Source organism: Thamnophis sirtalis, unplaced genomic scaffold (assembly GCF_051295495.1).
Source record: "Thamnophis sirtalis isolate CommonGarterSnake01/CBP01778 unplaced genomic scaffold, rThaSir2_p1.2 scaffold_6, whole genome shotgun sequence".
NCBI lineage: Eukaryota > Metazoa > Chordata > Lepidosauria > Squamata > Natricidae > Thamnophis > Thamnophis sirtalis.
The window spans coordinates 930,844-952,752 of NW_028261386.1; the positions used below are offsets into that span (position 1 = coordinate 930,844).

Below are 21,909 nucleotides of genomic sequence, written 5' to 3' on the forward strand. Positions count from 1 at the left end.
AAACAACCACCAGACGGTAGCAAAGCATGTCACAAAAATGTAGACGGTCTCCATCTAGAGGCTACTCAGAGTATTGCAGTCTGAATACATGTAATCCTTGATTTACAACCAATTGTTTCGTGGTCATTCGAAGGTGCAACGTCGCACCGAAAAAGTGACTTACAACTGATCCCCTCACTTATGACCATTGCAGTACTTCCAGGGTCACATCATCCAAATTTGGAAAATTGACAATTAATGTGTATTCACAATGGTTGCAGCATCCTGGGGTCATCTAACCGCCACTTGTGACTATAGATTTGTGACTTCCCATAAGCCAAGTCAGATTCTTGGGGAAGCCAGATTCACTGAATGACCACATGACTCAATTAAGGACAGTTCAGCAGTTACTGTTGTTCTTAACTACAGCTAGTCCTCAACTTACAACAGTTCATTTAGTGACAGTTCAAAGTTACGACAACACTGAAAAAAGTGACTTACGACCAATTTTCACAGTTATGGCCTTAGCAGCATCTCCATGGTTGAGTGATCACATTTCAGATGCTTGGCAGCTGATTCATATTTATGACGGCCGCAAAGTCTGCGGGGGTCACATGATCCCCTTTTGCAACCTTCTGATAAGCAAAGTCAAAGGGGACCCCAGATTCACTTAACAAACAGATTACTAATTTAAGAACTGCAGTGATTCACTTAACGACTGTGGCAAGAAAGGCCGTAAGATGGGGCAAAACATACTTAACAAATGTTTCCTTTAAGTTTTGGGTTCAATTGTGGTCGTAAGTTGAGGACTATACCTATGCCATGGCGGGGGGAATGATGTAAAATTGGGCATGGCTCACTTACCGACTGCCTTGCTTTACGAGCAACAGAAATTCTGGTTTCCAATTTTCATCATAAGTCGAGGAGTCTCTGCAATATGGGAAACTTTGCATGGAACCTCATTTAAAAGGATAGCTTGAATATATCAAAAAGAGAGTTTTGTTTTGCAAAAATAGCATTTCTCCTTGCTTTCTTTCAGAAGTGTCGTTCCTTTAACTGTAAGATTGGATCTGTAAACTGATGGTTTTGTTGACATTATACTGGTGGTCTTTGACTTACAACTGTTCGCTTGAGTGACCATTCAAAGTTAAGAACTGAGGGCCATTTTTCACCCTTACAACAGTTGCAGCATCCCTATAATCACGTGATCAAAATTTAGACAATTGGCAGCTATGCAATAATACAATAGCAGAGTTGGAAGGGACCTTGGAGGTCTTCTAGTCCAACCCCCTGCCTAGGCAGGAATCCCTATTCCAGTTCAGACAAATGGCTATCCAACATCTTCTTAAAGACTTCCAGTGTTGGGGCATTCACAACTTCTGGAGGCAATTTCTGTTCCACTGATTAATTGTTCTCACTGTCAGGAAATTCCTCCTCAGTTCTAAGTTGCTTCTCTCCTTCATTAGTTTCCAGCTGACATGTACATATCCCCCCCAAAATATTTTCTTTTAATACAAACATTACATCATTCATTAAACAGTGTGTGGTCTGGGTACAATCTTTTGTGGTCATAATACTTAAAGTTTACCACCATGTTCATTATAAATCTAACCTTATTTTAATACTAGTACTTAAAACTTAACATATCTGTTGTTATAACATTTCTCTTCTTCATTTATTTAACTTTATAATACATTATTTTCATATTTATTCTTTAACCGTTGATGGAATCGCTCCCATATATTATAATAATAATCAGATTCTTTTTTTCCTTTAACTGCAAGCGTTAATCTATTCATCTCTGCACATTCTAGTATATTTGTAATCACATTTTCATCTTTGGGGATCTTTTCACCTTTCCAATTTTGTGCAAATGCAATTCTAGCTGCAGTTATTACATGAATAATCAAATATACATTTTTTTACGATGTTTTTCTGACGAGATACCCAACAAGAACAGTTCAGGTTTTACTTCAATGTGTTGCTGTGTCGCCTTCTCCAACCACATTCACATTTTTGCCCAGTATTTTTTTGCTTCTGCACAACTGACATGTACTTATGACGGTGTCGTGATCCCCTTTTGTGACCGTCTGGCAAGCAACGTCTAGGGGGAAGCCAGATTCACTTAACAACCAGTTACTACCTTAAGAACTGCAGCGATTCACTTAACAGCTAGGGCAAGAAAGGCCGTAAAGCGAGGCAAAACTCACTGAACAACTGCCTGGCTTAGCTCAGTTGTGGTCTTAAGTCGAGGACTACCCAGAGAAGGTTGCCCAATCTGTAAGCAGCTTATTTTCATATGTCAACGCTTTTTAAATTGTTGGTTTCCCCAGGCCTTATTTATTTCTTACCCTCTAAAACTTTTCCAAGCTGGATTCTTTGGTGTTGCAAAACTTCCTTCAAGGCACATTCGGTTGTTGCATCTTCTCACTTGGAAATAAAAATAAAATATTAAAAAAAAGAACAAATGGAAAAGAGGTTGTTGTTCTCCGATCTGGAATAAGTGGAATCCGTTTCAAGTCCTTTTGAGGTTTGAACTTTGTCTGGCTGTTTTCGTCCTCGGCAAACACAATTGTGGCAGGGAAACAGTGGCTTGCTGAGACCTTGTGTTGGCTGACACGACATCTCGGAAAATCCATTAGGACTGGCGTAATTGGAAAGGCAGGCAAAGGGGAAGAGAAAATATTTGGTGGAGAATTTGGCTGCTGCTCAAGAAACACTCGGCAAAACATCCATCAGGCCACGTGGAAAGATGCCACGGAGCGACAGTCCTGTGGCACGTTCCTGAGGAAAAAATAAACCACAAGGAACTTGTACTTCTGTGTATACACACACACAGACACACACACATACATTCACAGCAATAGAAACTGGCGGCAATTGCATGCAGGAGTCTTAATTCCTTCCTCTCCGCTGATCAATATCTAAACCAGTGTTTCTCAAACTTGGCAACTTTGGAGATGGGTGGACTTCAACTCCCAAAATCCCCCAGCCAGCCACGTTTTAAAAGAGGTAGACTTCAATTCCCAGAATTCCCCAGCCAGCATGATTTAAGATGAGTGGACTTCCACTCCCAGAATTCCCCAGCCAGCCTGCTTTAAGATGGGTGGATTTTCACTCCCAGAATCCCCCAGCCAGCCTGCTTTAAGATGGGTGGGCTTCCACTCCCAGAATCCCCCAGCCAGCCTGCTTTAAGAGGGGTGGATTTTCACTCCCAGAATTCCCCAGCCAGCCTGCTTTAAGAGGGGTGGATTTTCACTCCCAGAATCCCCCAGCCAGCCTGCTTTAAGAGGGGTGGATTTTCACTCCCAGAATCCCCCAGCCAGCCTGCTTTAAGAGGGGTGGGCTTCCACTCCCAGAATCACCCAGCCAGCCTGCTTTAAGAGGGGTGGATTTTCACTCCCAGAATCCCCCAGCCAGCCTGCTTTAAGAGGGGTGGGCTTCCACTCCCAGAATCACCCAGCCAGCATTCTTTAAAAGGGGTGGACTTCAACTCCCTGGGACGCAGCAACCATCATAAATATGAACTAGTTGTCAAGCATCCAAATTTTGGTCACATCATCACGAGAATGTGCAACGGTCATAAGTGTGAAAAAATGGACACAAATCCCTTTTTTCGGTGCTGCTGTAGCTTCCAAAAGTGACTAAATGAAAGGTTGTATGTCAAGGAGTAAAATTGGGGTCCAATCCCATGATTTATAACACGACAACTTTCAACCGTAACAGCCAGTGGTCTATTATGGTCGTAAATCGAGGACTACCTGTATACTTTTGTGAAATCTCACACACACACACACACACACTCATCTAAAAGGACAGGAAAAAAACCAAACCAGTTCTGTTTGATCCTAATGCACCTTGACTAGGTTTTGCAAGGAGCTGGACTGAAGAGGGATTGATTTTTTTTTTAATGACGTTTTTTTATTTTTTATTACATATTTTAACACATTTTTTGTCCAGGTTTCCCCCCTTTACATCTTCCATTATGTATAGTTCATTTTACATCACATTTTCATTCCACATTTCAGTCATCTTATTCCATATTTTCCAGCTTAACTTTAATTTCTTCTTAACATATAAACAATATCATTATTTGCCGTGCCAAGTTATTCAAATTTCACGTGTCATTTCCATCCATTACTCTGTTTTACTCTCAATAACACATATCCTCGAATTTAATTTTATATGGTAAACATTTCCCAATTATCCACAAATTAATAGTATTAAATCTATTTCCCGCACATCCTATCTGCTTTATATACTTTTGGCAATATTTACCGAATTTCATTCTATTCTACCATAGTAGATCCTTCCCCTTCTTTCCTCTTTTCAACCATTTTCTCTTAGTAGCTCAGGAACTCCACGACTGAAGAGGGATTGTTGTAGGTTTGTTCACAAGCAAGCAGAGAGAACCACCAACACACACACACACACACACACACACACACACACACACACACACACACACACACACACACACAGCCTTTCTCTGTCCACAGCTGTTTTGCTTGGCTTCTAATAACTTGGGAAATGTGGGCAGGAATGAGCTATTTTAGGCCTCCAGACCTCTGGCTTCCATCTGTGGCTGGGGGGCCGGGTCCTAGCTATTTTGGTGGCTCCTCTTATTCCCAAGGCCTCCAAGATCGGTCTGCTTTGAATTCTCCTTTTAAATTGTGCATATCCAGGCTGTCCACTCGTCTGGAATTCGTAGAAGATGGTATAATAGGATTGGAAGGGATCTTGGAGGTCTTCTAGTCCAACCCCCACCACCACCCCTGCCCATGGCAGGAGATCCTTTACCATTCTGGATTTCCATGGGACAGACACACATGGTGAGAGATAGAATAAGACAGTAACAGAACAGAATAATAGAGTTGGGAGGGACCCTGGAGGTCTTCTAGTCCAACCCCCTGCTCAAGCAGGAACCCCTGTGCCATTTCAGACAAATGGCTGTCCGGTCTCTTCTTAAAGACTTCCAGTGTTGGGGTATTCACAACTTCTGGAGGCAAATTGTTCCAGTGATTAATTGTTCTAAGGGTCACGAAATATATTCTTGGTTCTAAGTTGCTTCTCTCCTTGATTAGTTTCCACCCATTGCTTCTTGTCCTGCCTTCAGGTGCTTTGGAGAATAGTTTGACTCCCTACTCTTTGGGGCAACCCCTGAGATATTGGAAGACTGCTATCATGTCTCCCCTCATCCTTCTTTTCATTAAACTAGACATCCCCAGTTCCTGCAACCGTTCTTCATACGTTTTAGCCTCCAGGCCCCTAATCTTCTTTGATTAGGGTCCTTGGTGGCTTTCTTACAAACATTTCATGACCCAGCTAGGTAACATCATCAGTACTAGTAGGGGGAGGGGTGTGGAGGAGGAGGAGGACTGTGTGATCCTTGGTATTCTCTGAGCTTGGTGGTTTTCTTGCAGACATTTCATAACCCAACTGGGTAACATCATCAGTGATTGAAGGGAGTTGGAGTTTACTCTTATTTTGATGTACAATAGCAGAGTTGGAAGGGACCTTGGAGGTCTTCTAGTCCAATCCCCTGCTTAGGCAGGAAACCCTACACTGTTTCAGACAAATGGCTATCCAGCATCTTCTTAAAGACTCCCAGTGTTGGGGCATTCACAACTTCTGGAGGCAACTTCTGTTCCACTGATTCATTGTTCTCACTGTCAGGAAATTTCTCCTCAGTTCTAAGTTGCTTCTCTCCTTGATTAGTTTCCACCCATTGCTTCTTGTTCTACCCTCAGGTGCTTTGGAGAATAGCTTGACTCCCTCTTCTTTGTGGCAACCCCTGAGATATTGGAAGACTGCTATCATTTCTCCCCTAGTCCTTCTTTTCATTAAACTAGACATACCCAGTTTCTGCAACCGTTCTTCATATGTTTTAGCCTCCCCTAATCATCTTCGTTGCTCTTCTCTGCACTCTTTCTAGAGTCTCCACATCTTTTCTACATCGTGGCAACCAAAACTGGATGCAAATATTTCAAGTGTGGCCTTACCAAGGCCTTATAAAGTGGTATTAACCCTTCACGTGGTCTTGATTCTCTCCCTCTGTTTAGGCAGCCTAGAACTGTGTTGGCTTTTTTGGCAGCTGCTGCCCACGGCTGGCTCCTATTTAAACGGTTGTCCACTAGGACTCCAAGATCCCTTTCACAGTTATATATACAAGTGGCTAGCCATGTTGGTGGGCGTGTTCTTGAAGGATCCTTGATTAAGCTGCTGTTTATTGTTAGTTTGTTTGTCTGAGTTGGCATTTCCTTGATTTGGGATATTGTTTACCGTTTGTTGAATGGCCTAGTGTTAATTTTGCTGTTCTATCTCTGCTTAGCGGAGTGTAGATTGCCGGGAAGGAGATGTTTTGGTGTTTGGTTTCCTCTTTGGCCCTTTGATTACAGTGTCTTGTTTTGAATGGTGGGTAAACGTTGCTTATCTCGATGTGCCTGTGGGCGGCCGAGTGCCAAGCTTCTAGAAATTCCCTAGAGTTTTTGGACTTGGCTTGGATGGTCACGGTTTCCCAGTTGAAACTATGGTTCAGTCTGTCCGTTTGTTGTGCAATTGAAAGAGGGGGTTTTTTTTGGCTGCTTGTTGGTCTTGACAGATGACCTCTGCTAGTCCCTTCTTCTGTTTCTTCTACAAAGTGGCTGTTGCAGTCCTTACACTGTAGGTTTTATGTTAGGGGTCCCCAAACCTTTTGGCACCAGGAATGGGGCTTTGTGGAAGACCATTTTTCCACAGGTTGGGACGAAGGAGGAGTGCACACCCTAAGTCCTGCACATGTGCAGTTTTCCTTGCCTGCTGCTCACCTCCAGCTGGGTGGACTGGTTTCTAACAGGCCAGGAACTGGTTTTTTTCATTCTGGGGTTACTGGGTACTGTGGTTTACGTAGGATGTTTTAAAGAGTATTAGTTGGTTTGCTTGCTACAGTGATGCCCTGTGGTTGCAGGAATCTGTCCCTCCCTCCTTCCTTTCCTTCTTTCCTTCCGGTTTTTTCTGTCCTTCCTTCCTTTGCTCCTTCCATCTTTCCTTCTTTCCTTCCTCTATCTTCCATGCATCCATTCTTCCTTTCTTCCCTCGCTCCTTCCATCTTTCCTTCCTGTTTTTTCCATCCTTCCTTTGCTCCTTCCTCCCTTCCTCTCTCAACCTTCCATGCATTCATCCTTCCTTTCTTCCCTTCAACCTTCACTCCTTCCTTCCTTCCTTTGCTCCTTCCATCTTTCATTCCTGTTTTTCCTTCCTTTCTCCCTCTACCTTCCATGCATTCATCCTTCCTTTCTTCCCTTCAACCTTCACTCCTTCCTTCCTTTGCTCTTTCCTTCCTCCCTCTACCTTCCATGCATTCATCCATCCTTTCTTCCCTTCCTTCTTCACTCCTTCCTTCTTTCCTTTGCTTCTTCCATCTTTCCTTCCTGTTTTTCCTTCCTTTCTCCCTCTGCCTTCCATGCATTCATCCATTTTTTCTTCCCTTCCTCCTTCACTCCTCCCTTCTTTCCTTTGCTCCTTCCATCTTTCCTTCCTGTTTTTCCTTTCTTCCTCTATCTTCCATGCATCCATCCTTCCTTTCTTCCCTCCCTCCTTCCCTCCTGTTTTTCTCTTCCCTCCCTGCCTCAGTCTCTCCCTCCCTTCTTTCCTTCATTCACCCTTCTAACTACTTTCGTTCCTTCTCTCCTTCCAACTTTCCTTCCTGTTTTTTCTCCTCCCTTCCTCCCTGCTCTTTCTTCTTCCTCCCTCTCGTTTCCTTCACAAATGCAGTGGCCAAACTGGTCCGTTTTTTTTAAGGCCCACAAAATCCGAAAGCGTAATCAAACCACAAGTACAGAATTGCCCAACAGCAAACCAAAAAACGAGCTGAAATGAACCAAATTTAATATTTTGCGCATCTACCGCCTGGGGGCTTCCTTGACCTGGCCCAACGTATTGCACAAAGCCAGCCCTTGTGATGGGTATCGCGGTGGAAAAACTTCAGCAAAGTTGGAATTGAATCCTTGGTTCACCTTTAAAAGAAAACGGATCGGATTGTTCCAGGCACAGGGGCAAGTCAGTTTCTCCCTCTCCTTTCCTTGATCCGGTTTCTGGGGATTCCCCTTTCAAATGGGGCAAATAAAGGGAGCGCTTGCCTTAATAGCCATTTGTGTAGTTGACCGTTCAAAGCAGGGGCATCCAAACTTGGGAACTTGAAGACTTGTGGACTGCAACTCCCAGAATTCCCTAGCCCACCTGCTTTAAAAGGGACGGTCCAGCAGGCTGGATGGGGAATTCTGGCAGTTGAAGTCCACAAGTCTTAAAGTTTCCAAGCTTGGACATTTCCTGCTTCAAAGCTATAACAGCACTGAAAAAAGTGGATTATGATTGTTGTTTATATTTACAACCGTGGCAGCGTTCCCCGTGGTCATGTGATCAAGTTGACTGCTTGGCAAGTGGCAAGGACAGTATATGCCAGTTGCCAAGCCATCAACTTTTGATCACATGACCCCGAGGGTCATGTGATTGCTGTGTTCCCAGGGTCACTCATCTTCACGACCTTCTGACGAGTAAGTGAATCTGGCTTCCCCGTTGACTTCCCTTGTCAGAAAGTGGCAAAGGGGGAATCGTGTGAACCTGGGGACACCAGAGGCATCGCAAATATATAGCACTAAAAATAGTATTTAGACTTATATGCCGCTTTACAGGGCTTTACAGCCCTCTCTAAGCGGTTTACATAGTCAGCCATCTTGCCCCCAACCATCAGGGTCCTCATTTGACCCACCTCGGAAAGACGGAAAGTTGAGTCAACCTTGAGCCGGTTAGGATCGAACTCCTAGCAGTGGGCAGAGTCGGTCTGCAATATTGCATTCTAACTACTAAGGAAGGAAGGAAGGAAGGAAGGAAGGAAGGAAGGAAGGAAGGAAGGAAGGAAGGAAGGAAATAGCAATAGCGCTTAGACTTATATACCGCTTCACAGTGCTTTTACAGCCCTCTCTAAGTGGTTTATACATTGCCCCCAATAATCTGGATCCTCATTGGACTCACCTCGGAAGGATGGAAGGATGAGTCGACCTTGAGCCAATCAGCATCAAACTGCTGGCTGTGGGCAGAGTTAGCCTGCAATATTTCATTCAAACCACTGCGCCACCAGGACTTCCTTCCTTCCTTCCTTTTCTCTCCTTCCTTCAATCCTCCCTCCCTCCCTCCCTCCTTCCTTCCTTTGCAACAGCACTTAGACTTATATACCACTTCATAGTGCTTTACAATCCACTCTAAGCGGTTTTAGAATCAGCCTATTACCCTCAACAATCTGGCTCCTCATTTTATCGACCTCGGAAGGATGGAAGGCTGAGTCAACCTTGAGCCAGTCAGGATCGAACTTTGTGGCTGTGGGCAGAGTTAGTCTGCAATGCTGCATTATAACCACTGTACTCCCCCTGGATTCCTTCCTCCCTCCCTCCCTTCCTTCCTTCCTCCCTCCCTCCCTCCCTCCCTCCCTTCCTTCCTTCCTCCCTCCCTCCCTCCCGCCTTCGTTCCTTTCTTTGCAACAGCATTTAGACTTATATACCACTTCATAATTCTTTACAATCCACTCTAAGTGTTTTAGAATCAGCCTATTACCCTCAACAATCTGGTTCCTCATTTTATCGACCTCGGAAGGATGGAAGGCTGAGTCAACCTTGAGCCAGTCAGGATCGAACTTTGTGGCTGTGGGCAGAGTTAGTCTGCAATGCTGCATTATAACCACTGTACTCCCCCTGGATTCATTCCTTCCTTCCTTCCTTCCTCCCTCCCTCCCTCCCTTCCTTCCTCCCTCCCTCCCTCCCTCCCTTCCTTCCTTCCTTCCTCCCTCCCTCCCTCCCTCCCTCCCGCCTTCCTTCCTTTCTTTGCAACAGCATTTAGACTTATATACCACTTCATAATTCTTTACAATCCACTCTAAGCGGTTTTAGAATCAGCCTATTACCCTCAACAATCTGGCTCCTCATTTTATCGACCTCAGAAGGATGGAAGGCTGAATCAACCTTGAGCCAGTCAGGATCGAACTTTGTGACTGTGGGCAGAGTTAGTCTGCAATGCTGCATTATAACCACTGTACTCCCCCCGGATTGATTCCTTCCTTCCTTCCTTCCTTCCTTCCTTCCTTCCTTCCTTCCTTCCTTCCTTCCTTCCTTCCTTCCTTCCTTCCTTCCTTCCTTTGCAATAGCACTTAGACTTATATACCACTTCATAGTGCTTTACACCCACTCTAAGCGGTTTAGAATCAGCCTATTACCCTCAACAATCTGGGTCCTCATTTTATCGACCTCGGAAGGATGGAAGGCTGAGTCAACCTTGAGCCCGGATCGAACTTCGTGACTGTGGGCAGAGTTAGTCTGCAATGCTGCATTATAACCACGGTGCCACCACAGATCCCTTCCTTCCTTATTTCCTTCCTTCCTTCGCAAGCAATAACAATTAGACTTATATACCGCTTTACACTGCTTTACAGCCCTCTCAAAGCGGATTAGAGTCAGCACATTGTCCCCTAACAATCTGGGTCCTCATTTTATCGACCTCGGAAGGATGGAAGGCTGAGTCACCCTTGAGCCCATCAGGATTGAACTCCCGGCTGTGGGCAGAGTTAATCTCTAACAGGGATGGTGAATGATGCCGATTTTTAGGACCATGCTCTGGAAAAACCGCACTTCCAGGTTCTAGCGCACATGCACACCCAACTATCAGCTGGCCGGTGCACATGAGCACACCAGTTTTCAACACTGTCGCACGTGCGAAGGACAGCTGATCGTCGCGCGCACATGGGCACCAGAAACACGGAAGACGAACAGGCAAGGCTGCGCATGCCGGGCGACATGGCTTCTCATGACACTTTGGGCACGCGTGCCATAGATTTGCCGTCACTGGTCTATAATATTGTATTCTAAGCACTTCACCCCCGGGGCTCTTACCTGGGTCTACCTGTCAAGGCTGACATGGCAGCAACCTGAGATACCTTACTTAGAACTGGAACACTGAAAGTTAATGCGCGCGCTGACTGTTCTTTGGAAAACCCATTCTTGTTTTTATCCTTTTGCCCGCGCAGGTTAACGTGGGTCGGTTGGCTCCCGTGCGCGCTTTTGTTCTCCCGAAGTCATCGCCCGTGTGTGGAGCCTGCGCCACACCCGCCCCCTGCCGAATCACGGCCTTCACCTGCGTGCTCCAGTGTTTCCCCTGCGACCCGTCGTGTCGGAGGACCTCCTGGGCCACCTCCGAGTTCACGCAGCATTCGGTGGCGCCAATGGTGAAGATGACGCGGTCCAAGACATTCCAAGCCTACCTGCCTTCGTGCCATCGCACGTACAGCTGCATCCATTGCAGGGCTCACCTGGCCAACCACGATGAACTAATTTCAAAGGTAGGTCATCCTCAAGCAGGGAGGATTGCTAGAGTGCCTGGGAAATTGAACACCCATCCTTCAATACAATACTAACAGAAGTTCCATTGACAAATAATCCTTGAGCTGCAAACAGAATTTTAAAGGTATGTTGCTATGTGAGACATTGGTTAAGTGCATTTTGCCTCGTTTTACGGCCTTTGTAAATTCCTTGCGTGTCCAATCACATTTGGCCAATCAAGAATTCTCTTCTATTCTTGGTTGCCACAGTCGTTAAGTGAATGACTGCAGTTCTTCAGTTAGTCAAACGGTTGTTAAGTGAATCTGACTTTGCTGGCCAGAAGGTCACAAAAGGGGATCACATCTCACACACACACACACACACACACACACGGAACAATGCAGCCGTCATAAATGTGAGTCAGTAGTCAAGCATACAGCTGTAAATCACAGGACCATGGGAAGGCTGCAACGGTCGTAAGTGTGAGAAATGGTCATGAATCTTTTTTTTTCCAGTGCCGTTGCAACTTCAAACGGTCATTAAACAAATGGTGGTAACTCCAGGACTTACCTGTGCTTTTTCTCCAGAATAAGCAACTTGCTAATTGTAATTATAATATAGTTAGCCAGAGCCAACTTTGGGGAAGACGATCAAACAGCAGCCCCTAAATTCTTTCTATCCAAAAACTCTTCTTCAGTGGATCTTCTTTGAAAACAAAATTGACTATAGATAGTTGTGTAGTTGTTGTGGCCGCAGAGTCGGACAGTGAGGAGGCTGGGGAGGAACAGGAGCCAGTCCTGGGGGTTGAGGAAGGCTCGGACGAGGGCTCTGCGTCGGAGGCAGAGAGGGAGCTAGACAGCAGCGAGGCAGAGGAACAGCTGGAGCCTGTTCCCAGTGTGCGCATGTGCAGAGCTGCCAGAAGACGAGAATAACTACGAAAGGAGGGTCCACGTGGGAGTAAAGCCACACCTTGAAGGTGATTGGCCCCTCCCCTCCCACAGGAAACAGAAGAGGAGCGAATGGGGAGGGGGCTTTTGCAGGAAACAATTCAGCCATTCGGTCGTTTCAAGAGAGGAAAGTTCTGTTTGTGGCTATAAGAGACTCTGTGCCAAGTTTTGCCTTGCCCTGCATTAGGAAACTACTTATCTGGCAGCTCTCCAAGTGAGATAAGGTGCGTGTGGATAAACATTCCTTGGAAAGACTGTTTGCCAAGCCTTGCGGACTGTGAATGAAAGGAATTCACAAGTCGTGTAAATTAAAGAGGTTTTGCGGGGGCTAAGACTCTGCTTCTTGCTTTTTAAGGAAGCCTGGGTGAGAACAATGGTCTTCAACCTACGGTAATTCATTTAGTGACCATTCAAAGTTACAATGGCACTGAAAAAAAATAGCCATTTTCACACTTACGCCTGCAGCATCTCCACGATTATGTGATCCAAATTCAGATGCTTGGCAACTGACTTGTATTAATGTCGGTTTCAGGGTCTCGGAGTCATTGTGATCCCCTTTTGGGACCTTCTGTCAAGTCAAAGGGGAAGCCAGATTCACTTAACAACCATGTTGCTATCTTAACAACTGCAGTGATTCACTTAACAACGGCAGGGGAGAAAGGTCGTACATTGGCGCGAAGAAATGACTTAACGGCTGTCTCGCTTAGCCACAGTAATGTTGGGCTCAATTATGGCCGTACGTTGAGGACTACCTGTGTGGCATAGAAGAGTTGTGCAGGTTTTGTATGTGTGTGTTAACAAATTGTGTTGTCGGGGGAATACAAGTAGTTTCATCAATAGTTTCTATTTCAAGAAGGTAAATGGATTGCTTGATGCTTTTTAATCTACTTTCCTTAGATTTGTTCCGGGAAGCAAAATGTTTGCAAACTTTCATACATTTTTTTTTTAAAAAAGTTGTGGGTTCATTGTGTGTCCTTGTTTCTGGCAGGTGCAAGGATGATTTTTTTTTAAAATGACTTAAATTTGATTTTGCTTCTACAGCCTTGGTTTTGATTACTAAGAAGATCCATATTGTGGTTTCATTTTCTGGCCCAACTGGAGTCTGGTGAAAGCAAAGGAGAAAATGGGGCTTTGAGGGTTCCATGTGGAGGAACATTGTAGGCCTCCAAGGTGTGATTGTGGAGTGAAATTGTGGCGCTTATACCCTGGCAGAGCTCGGGTGATGAAATTTTGTAAAAAACTGGAACGTTTAGTTTATTTCTTTCAAGCATTTGTTTGAGCAACTGGACTTTACAAAGATTTCGGCTGATCTCAACTGTACGGGTAGTCCTCGGCTTACAATAGTTCATTTAGTGACGGTTTGAAGTTACATCACAGGGGGTCAGCAAACTGCGGCTCTGGAGCCGCATGTGGCTCTTTCCTCCCTCTGCTGCGGCTCCGTCACTGGTCGGCGCCATAATTTTGAGAGGAGCTTCCAGTGGGGGGGGGGGGAGAGAAGCAGAGTGCGCCAGGAGAAGACTCTATGGCAAGGGGAGGGTTTCCCAGTGGTCTCCACAATTGATAGGGCTCTCGGTTATGACAGGTAGAGGAAAAAGGATGCCGCGCTAGGAGGAAACTCTATGGTGGCGGAACTGAACGTCCGGTCAGCAGCTTCAGAATTGAACAGGGGGCTTCCGGTTAGGACCTTTGTGGCTCCCGGTGTTTTCTTTTCGGTGGGAAACGGGTCCAAGTGGTTCTTGGCCCACCCTATTACAGCAGAACTGAAAAAAAGTGACTTGTTTTCCACACTTATGACCATTGTAGCAATCTGATGACCAATTGCTACAGGTACAGATGGTCCTTGAATTACAAATAATTCAGCTCAAAATTTCCATTACTATACAAGGCAATTGTTAAGGGAAGTTGGCTTTGCTTCACCACCTTTCTTGCCACGGTTGTTAAGTGAATCATTGCAGTTGTTAAGTTAGTCACACGGTGGTTAAGTGAACCTGACTTCCCCATTGACTTTGCTTTTTCTGAACGTCGCAAAAAGGGATCACGTGACCCCAGGACACTGCGACCATCATAATTTCATGCCTGTGTTCAAGCGGCAATGCTATAAATGGTCGTAAGTGTGAAAAACAGTCCTTATGTCAGGGCTGCAGCCGTATTCCTTTTGGATCTTTAGCCTGCCACACTTTCTGTTATTCTACTATGCATTTTCTATTGTGGGAAACTGGGAGGTGGGGATTGCAAGGAGTTAGATGACAAGTAGCCATAACAAAATTCTTTCTAGAAAGCCAAGGTCATCCTTTGTCTCTGCACCTGACCGGAACTGGATGGGTGGAACTGCCAGCATGGCAGTGAGAGATTGGACCATGTGATGGACTTGTGGGTGTGGGGCAGGCAGGGGTGGGTTCCTGCCCATTCTAACCTCTTCTATAGAAGAGGTTCCACAAATCTACAGTGCCAGTTAGAACAGGTTCCAGCTCCCTTCCCCCACCCGTCCGCACATCATCAAGATGAAGAGCGAGAGGAGGAATTCTGGGAGTTGAAGTCCACAAGTCTTAAAGCTGTCAAGTTTGAACACCCCTGGGGTTTTTTTTCTAAAGGGTTAGAGGTGCGAGAGTCTTGTAACTTGACAGCTTTAAGACTTGTGTGCTTCAAATGCCAGAGTTTCTGAGCCAACATTTTGGTTGCTAAGCAAGAGCGTTAAGTGCGTTTCATCACATTTTACAAGTTGGCCATGCCCACCCAGTCACATGGCTGGCAAGCCACTCCCACCCAGTCACATGGCCGGCAAGCCACTCCCACCTGGACACAAGGCCAGCAAGCCACTCCCACAAAGCAGGCCACACCTACAGAAGAGGGTCTAAAAATTTTTGAAACCCACCTGTGGTGTGGGGGCAAGATCTTGAACCTTCAACTGGGTGGGGAAAACAGGGAAGCTTTCAGATTCGGATTTCCCCAGATGTGCCAACGTGGGTCTCTTAATAAATTGGGGAAGACTAGAGGTCTTCTAGTCCAACCCCCTGCCTAGGCAGGAAACCCTATATCGTTTTAGACAAATGGCTATCCAACATCTTCTTAAAGACTTCCAGTGTTGGGGCATTCACAACTTCTGGAGGCAACTTCTGTTCCACTGATTAATTGTTCTCACTGCAGTGGAACATGGAAATGGAAGATAGATGGAAAGGAGCTCTACCCCAGATTTCAAGATATAGAAGAAGAAAAAAGAGAAGAATTGATGGATTCAAGGAGAGAAACTTTGACAAGAGCACTACTGATAACCAAAGATAAGCTGATTAAAGAAGCTGACGGAGGGTCTCGAGATTTTACAAGATATGCAAAAAACAAGTTGCGAAGAGAAGTCCACGCAAATTTGATTAAGGAAATAACCAGAAGACTAATTCCACAAATGGCAAAAGAAATAAGACTGCACTATTACTGGAAAGACACAGGTTGAGATATGAAAACTAATAACAAAATATTAGTCAAACTTAGTTAAAATTAGAGCATTATGTTAAAAATGAAGTGCTAATGGATATAGTTAGATAAATAATTGATAATGATAACAATGTACACATATGTATTGGTTTTTATAAGAGGATCTAAATGGTGATCATGAAAGGAAGTTTAGAAACTCTGTTATGTATGAAAGCTTATAATATTAAAAAAAAAAGAGTAAGTTAAATTTAGTTAAACTAAGACCCCCCCAAAAATGAAATGATGACGGATATTGTTAAATAAATGATTGATAATGATAATAATGTAATATTTGTATTGACATGATAAAAGGGAAATTGGATATAAATTGTAAACCGTGATTAAGAAAGGAGGTTTAGAAACTTTGTTATTAAACATAATTAATTTTTATTTAGAAAGTGTTATAAAGATGTAATGTTGCTGGATGATATTGAAAATACATAACGGAATGCCGTCATGTGGTTTTGCTTTAAATTTTGGAAAGTTTTATATAAAGGGACGTAAAAACAATTATAGTCATATGAAGATTGAGGTATGATGATGGTAATATATATAAATATATTTGATTGAAAATATATAACTTGATATGAATTGTAGGTGATGACTGTGGAAGGGATGCACGAAAGCTCTTTGTAACCAATTGACACACTTTTTACAATTTGTAATGGAATATTTTTTTTGTGGTGTTTGTTGTGTTTTGTCTGTTTGTGTTTATTCAAAAATAAAGAATTATATTAAAAAAGAACTGAGGAGAAATTTCCTGACAGAACAATTAATCAGTGGAACAGAAGTTGTGAATGCCCCAATGCTGGAAGTCTTTAAGAAGATGTAGAAAAGATGTGGAGACTCTTAGAAAGAGTGCAGAGAAGAGCAACAAAGAGGATTAAGGGACTGGAGACTAAAACATATGAAGAACGGTTGCAGGAACTGGGTAGGTCTAGTTTAATGAAAAGGAGGACTAGGGGAGACATGATAGTAGTCTTCCAATATCTCAGGGGTTGCCACAAAGAAGAGGGAGTCAAACTATTCTCCAAGGCACCTGAGGGCAGGACAAGAAGCAATGAATGGAAACTAATCAAGGAGAGAAGCAACTTAGAACTGAGGAGAAATTTCCTGACAGTGAGAACAATTAATCAGTGGAACAGAAGTTGCCTCCAGAAGTTGTGAATGCCCCAACACTGGGAGTCTTTAAGAAGATGCTGGATATCCATTTGTCTGAAACGGTATAGGGTTTCCTGCCTAGGCAGGGGGTTCGACTAGAAGACCTCCAAGGTCCCTTCCAACTCTGCTATTGTATTGTATTGTAGAACATACCCCCCTTGGGGTGTTAAGCGTCTATTACCCGCACAGTATTTGTTTCCAGCAAGTAAATCATCTATGATTGAAATTTCTTGAGGTGTTCCAGAGTTATGCTGGAGCACACAAACACACACACACACACACACACACAGAGCCATTTTATATATATGGTTGCCCTATCCGAGGGCCTCCATTTATCACCTTCCCAGTTTCTAACAGTCAGAGGGGATTCACTTAACAACCATGTGATTTGCTTAACAGCCAGACAAAAAATGGACACGGTGTCATGGTGTCTCGCTTAACGACTGCATCGCTTAGCAACAGTAGTTCTAGCCACAATTGTCGTTGTGAGTCAAGGACTACTTGAATTTGCACCCGGAATTGGGATTTTTAATTAAGTTCCACCCCTGCACCCAGACATACACAGTTCCAACAGAATAATCTCTTCTTTTGTAGTTTGATACTTCATCTTTTTTCCTCTTTAGAAGAAATAAGCAATGTGCTGGATTATGGAAATATGTGAAGAATGCTTTTCTGGCATCCTACATCTTCTCTTTCCTTTCGTTCAAACCAAACGATCGCACTTAAAGTGCCTCAAAAGGGAAATATTTGTAGCTGGGCCTGGAAAAATAGGGCTTTGAGATCTGAGCGGCAAAACTGCAGAAACCCACTAGAGGGCAGCACCGAATCCTTCGCGCTGCCATCTGCTGGTTATTTAGAGTTTTGCAGTCCGGATCTGATTATTCTCTAGGGCAGGGGTCTCAAACTCAATATCCAACCCAGAGGTGGTATTCAGCCAGTTCTGACAGGTTCTGGAGAACCGGTAGCGGAAATTTTGAGTGGTTTGGAGAACTGTCAAATAGGCTGGCCCCGCCCCTGCTGCCTCCCTGCCTTTCTTCTTTTGTTGCCCTGAACAGGAGAACGGATCTGGAAAACAGGTTAGTGGGGTGGGGAGGGAATGGGGGATTTTGCAGTATCCTTCCCCTTGCCACGCCCACAGAGCGAAACCACGCCCACAAAGACATGCCCACAGAACCGGTACTAATACATTTTGAATCCCATCACCTATCCGGCCCATGGTGTACTTAAATCTGGACCACGGGTGGGGCCAGCCTAAAAATACCAAAATGACCGGCCGGCGGTGTCTCTGCCAGCTAAACTGGGCTGCGTGCACTCCCCTACCTCATTTTTGCCCTCCATGACCTCCTGCAGCATTCTGCCAACTGAAAACAGATCCTGTGGGGGCCTTGGATTTTGCCCGATTTTGGCTGACAGGGTGCTGCTGGAGACGTCTGTCCAATGCTCCCCCCTCTTTGCTGGCCCACGGAAGAGAATTACGATGCTGATCCTGCCCTCAAAGAAATCCAGTTTGACACCTCTGCTCTAGGGAAACTTCTGCCATTGGGGGAAAAAAAGGATCTCCGTAAATCTCTTTTAATAATCCAATAAAGGTTTGACTATCCCAGCAATAAAATTGGCCAGAATCTTCAACCATTTCATCATTACACAAAAGCTAGCTATTTCTGTGGATATTTGGTAATTACTCGATGGCCTAAATGGCACAGGTACGGTATAGGTGGTACCTTGCTCAATAATAGTAACTGTGAGAGGGGTCTTGGAGTCCTAGTAGACAAACATTAAAATATGAGCCAGCCGTGTGCAGCAGCTGCCAAAAAAGCCAACACAGTTCTAGGCTGCATCAACAGAGGGAGAGAATCAAGATCACGTGAAGGGTTAATACCACTTTACAAAGCCTTGGTCAGGCCACACTTGGAAGACTGCATTCAATTTTGGTCACCACGATGTAGAAAAGATGTGGAGACTCTAGAAAGAGTGCAGAGAAGAGCAAGAAAGAGGATTAGGGGACTGGAGACTAAAACATATGAGGAACGGTTGCAGGAACTGGGTATGTCTAGTTTTATGAAAAGAAGGACTAGAGGAGACATGATAGCAGTCTTCCAATATCTCAGGGGTTGCCACAAAGAAGAGGGAGTCAAGCTATTCTCCAAGGCACCTGAGTGTAGAACAAGAACCAATGGGTGGAAACTAATCAAGGAGAGAAGCAACTTAGAACCGAGGAGGAATTTCCTGACAGTGAGAACAATTAATCAGTGGAACAACTTGCCTCCAGAAGTTGTGAATGCCCCAACACTGGAAGTCTTGGATAGCCATTTGTCTGAAACAGTATAGGGTTTTCCTGCCTAGGCAGGGGGTTGGACTAGAAGACCTCCAAGGTCCCTTCCAACTCTGCTATTGTATTCTATATTGTATTCGATATAATTTTTGGTGCAAAATCATAAATGCATCCATGCCTGGGCCTTGCAAACCGTTCCCCTAAATTTGAAGTTCATTTTCTTATTTCAAGAGCTTTTGCAAATCCCTAGAGATGACCAGCTTTGGTGGCACAGGGAGAAGTTGGTGAGAGGTTGTGTTGTGTGGAGCAATGGAGGGTTTGGTGGTCAGTAAAACGTAGAGCAAGACAACAGGAGAGTTTGAAGCAGCGAGGGGGACGTTCCGATGCTTCAGATCCACACAGAAAAATCCAAATCCCCCCCAATCCATCCAAGGGAGAACTGCAATGTTGATCCGGCCCTCGAGGAAACCCAGTTACACACCCCTGCTATAAATCACGGTTGTTTTAAACTTGCACACAGTTTCTTGTGTATAGTGCAAAGTTTCCCAGATTTCAAAAATGGCATGCTATAAATCGTATCGTTTTTGTTTGTGTTGCTGGTCTCAACAGGATGAAGGGCGATTCCCTCCCCTCTGTAAGATTTCTAAAATAGCATTCCCATAAACAAAGCGAAAGGCTTTTCAAATAATCTTATCGGGGAAGAATCTGGTTTTTATAAAAAGAATTTGCCTGTTAAGCTCAAAACTTAATCTTGTGTCACAAGCATGTAAAAGATCGAATTGGTCACTGCCGTTTTGTGCGGAGAGGATTCGCTTGGGACAGGGGTCGGCAAACGTAAACACTCAAAAGAGCCATTTGGACCCGTTTCCCACCGAAAAGGAAACACCGGGAGCCACAAAGGTCCTAACCGGAAGCCCCCGGTTCAATTCTGGAGCTGACCGGAAGTTCAGTTCCCCCACCATAGAGTCTCCTCCTAGCGCGGCGTCCTTTTTCCTCTACCTGTCATAACCGAAAGCCCTATCAATTGGGGAGACAACTGGAAAACCCTCCCCTTGCCATAGAGTCTTCTCCTGGTGCACTGTGATTCTCTCCCCCAGCCACTCACCGGAAGCTCCTCTCAAAATTGTGGCGCCGACCAGTGACGGAGCCACAGCAGAGGAAGGAAAGAGCCACATGCGGCTCCAGAGCCACATGCGGCTCCGGAGCCACAGTTTGCTGATCCCTGGTTTAGGACAGTGATGGCTAACCTTTTTATCATCGCGTGCAATGCAATGCGCATGCAAAAACCAACCCCTATGCATCCCAACCCCTGCGCATGCGCAGACGCCCACTATGCTCGCCCTGCACTGTGTTTAGGGCCCAGTCGGGCCTCCCTGCAGCCTCCTGGCAGCAAAAATGGTCACACCTCACACCCGATGCTCCACCGCCCCATGTGCATGCGCCCCCAGCATTCACAGGCGACACCCACCCATGCGCATGTGTCTCCCGCATGCACCCCGCCTCCTCGGTGCATGCACAGCAGAGACCCGAAGACTAGCTGGTGGGTGGGAGGCACGCGCACATGCGCGCTGGATTTGAGCTGGGACGACGGCTTGCATGCCCACAGAGAAGGCTCTGCATGCCACCTGTGACACATGTGTCATAGGTTCGCCATCATGGGCTTAGGATAAGCCAGTACTTTGCATTGCTAAGGTGAGGCGTGTCGGCTTCCAGATGTATGTCCAGAAACGGACTTTCAACCATTCGTTTCATAACTGTTTGAAGTTCCCAAAAAAGGGACTTACAACCATTTTTCAGAGTTACGACCTCTGCGGCATCCCCATGATCAAGCGATCAGAGTTCAGCCGCTTGGCAAGTGACTCATAGTTATGACGGTTGCTGTGTCCCAAGGTCGTGTGGTCAATTTTTGTCACCTTCCAACAAGCAAAGTCAATGGGGAAGCCAGCTTCACTTAACAATCGTGTGACTAAATTATCAAACTGCAGGGATTCACTTAACAACTGTGGCAAGGCTGGTCCTAAAATGGGACACTGCTCACTTAACAAATATCTCAGTAAACAACGGAAGTTTTCAGCCCAATTGTCGTCGTAAACCGAGGACTACCTGCATGCTCTGGATAGACCATCAAATAATTCACAGATTTATGGAAAATCTGTATAGCTACTAGTTATAATGACTGTTTTTAAATTCCCCATTTAGTACAGGTAGCCCCAGACTTATGACCGTTTGTTTAGTGACCGAAGTTTAAACAGCATTGAAAAATGTGAGTTATGGCATTTTTCACACTTACGACTGTTGCAGTATCTGTGATCAGAATTCAGATGCTTGGCAACTGACTCATCTTAATGACGGTTGCAGTGTCCTGGGGTCAAGTAATCAGAAGTCAGATTCATTTAACAATGGTGCTACTGGCTGAACAACTGTAGTGATTCACTTAACAACTGTAGAAGAAAAGTCGTAAAATGGGGCAAAGTTCACTTAACAAATGATTCATTTAGCAACAGAAATTTGGGTTCAATTGTGGTTATAGATCAAGGACTACCTATAGCAACAATTGAATGCAGGTAGTCCTCAACTTACAACAGTTTGTTTAGTGACCATTCAAAGTTACAACGGCACAGAAAAAAAGTGACTTATGGCCGTGTTTCACACTTACAACCTCGGCAGCATTCCGTGGTCATTTACACACAAATGCTTGACAACTGGTTCATATTTATGATGGGTCGCAGTGTCCCGGAATCGTGTG

The 21,909-nt window shown here is 44.8% G+C and overlaps 1 protein-coding gene across 1 annotated transcript in view; it reads left to right on the top strand.

Moving 5' to 3' along the window:
• The window catches only part of YPEL2 (yippee like 2), a 76,407-nt gene that overhangs the window by 33,361 nt on the left and 21,137 nt on the right, over window positions 1-21,909 (top strand). Inside the window, exon 2 of the mRNA XM_087717087.1 lies at window positions 11,027-11,338. Coding sequence (XP_087573213.1) covers window positions 11,222-11,338 — 117 coding nt within the window. The 5' untranslated portion in view covers window positions 11,027-11,221. The remainder of the gene's footprint in view (window positions 1-11,026; window positions 11,339-21,909) is intronic.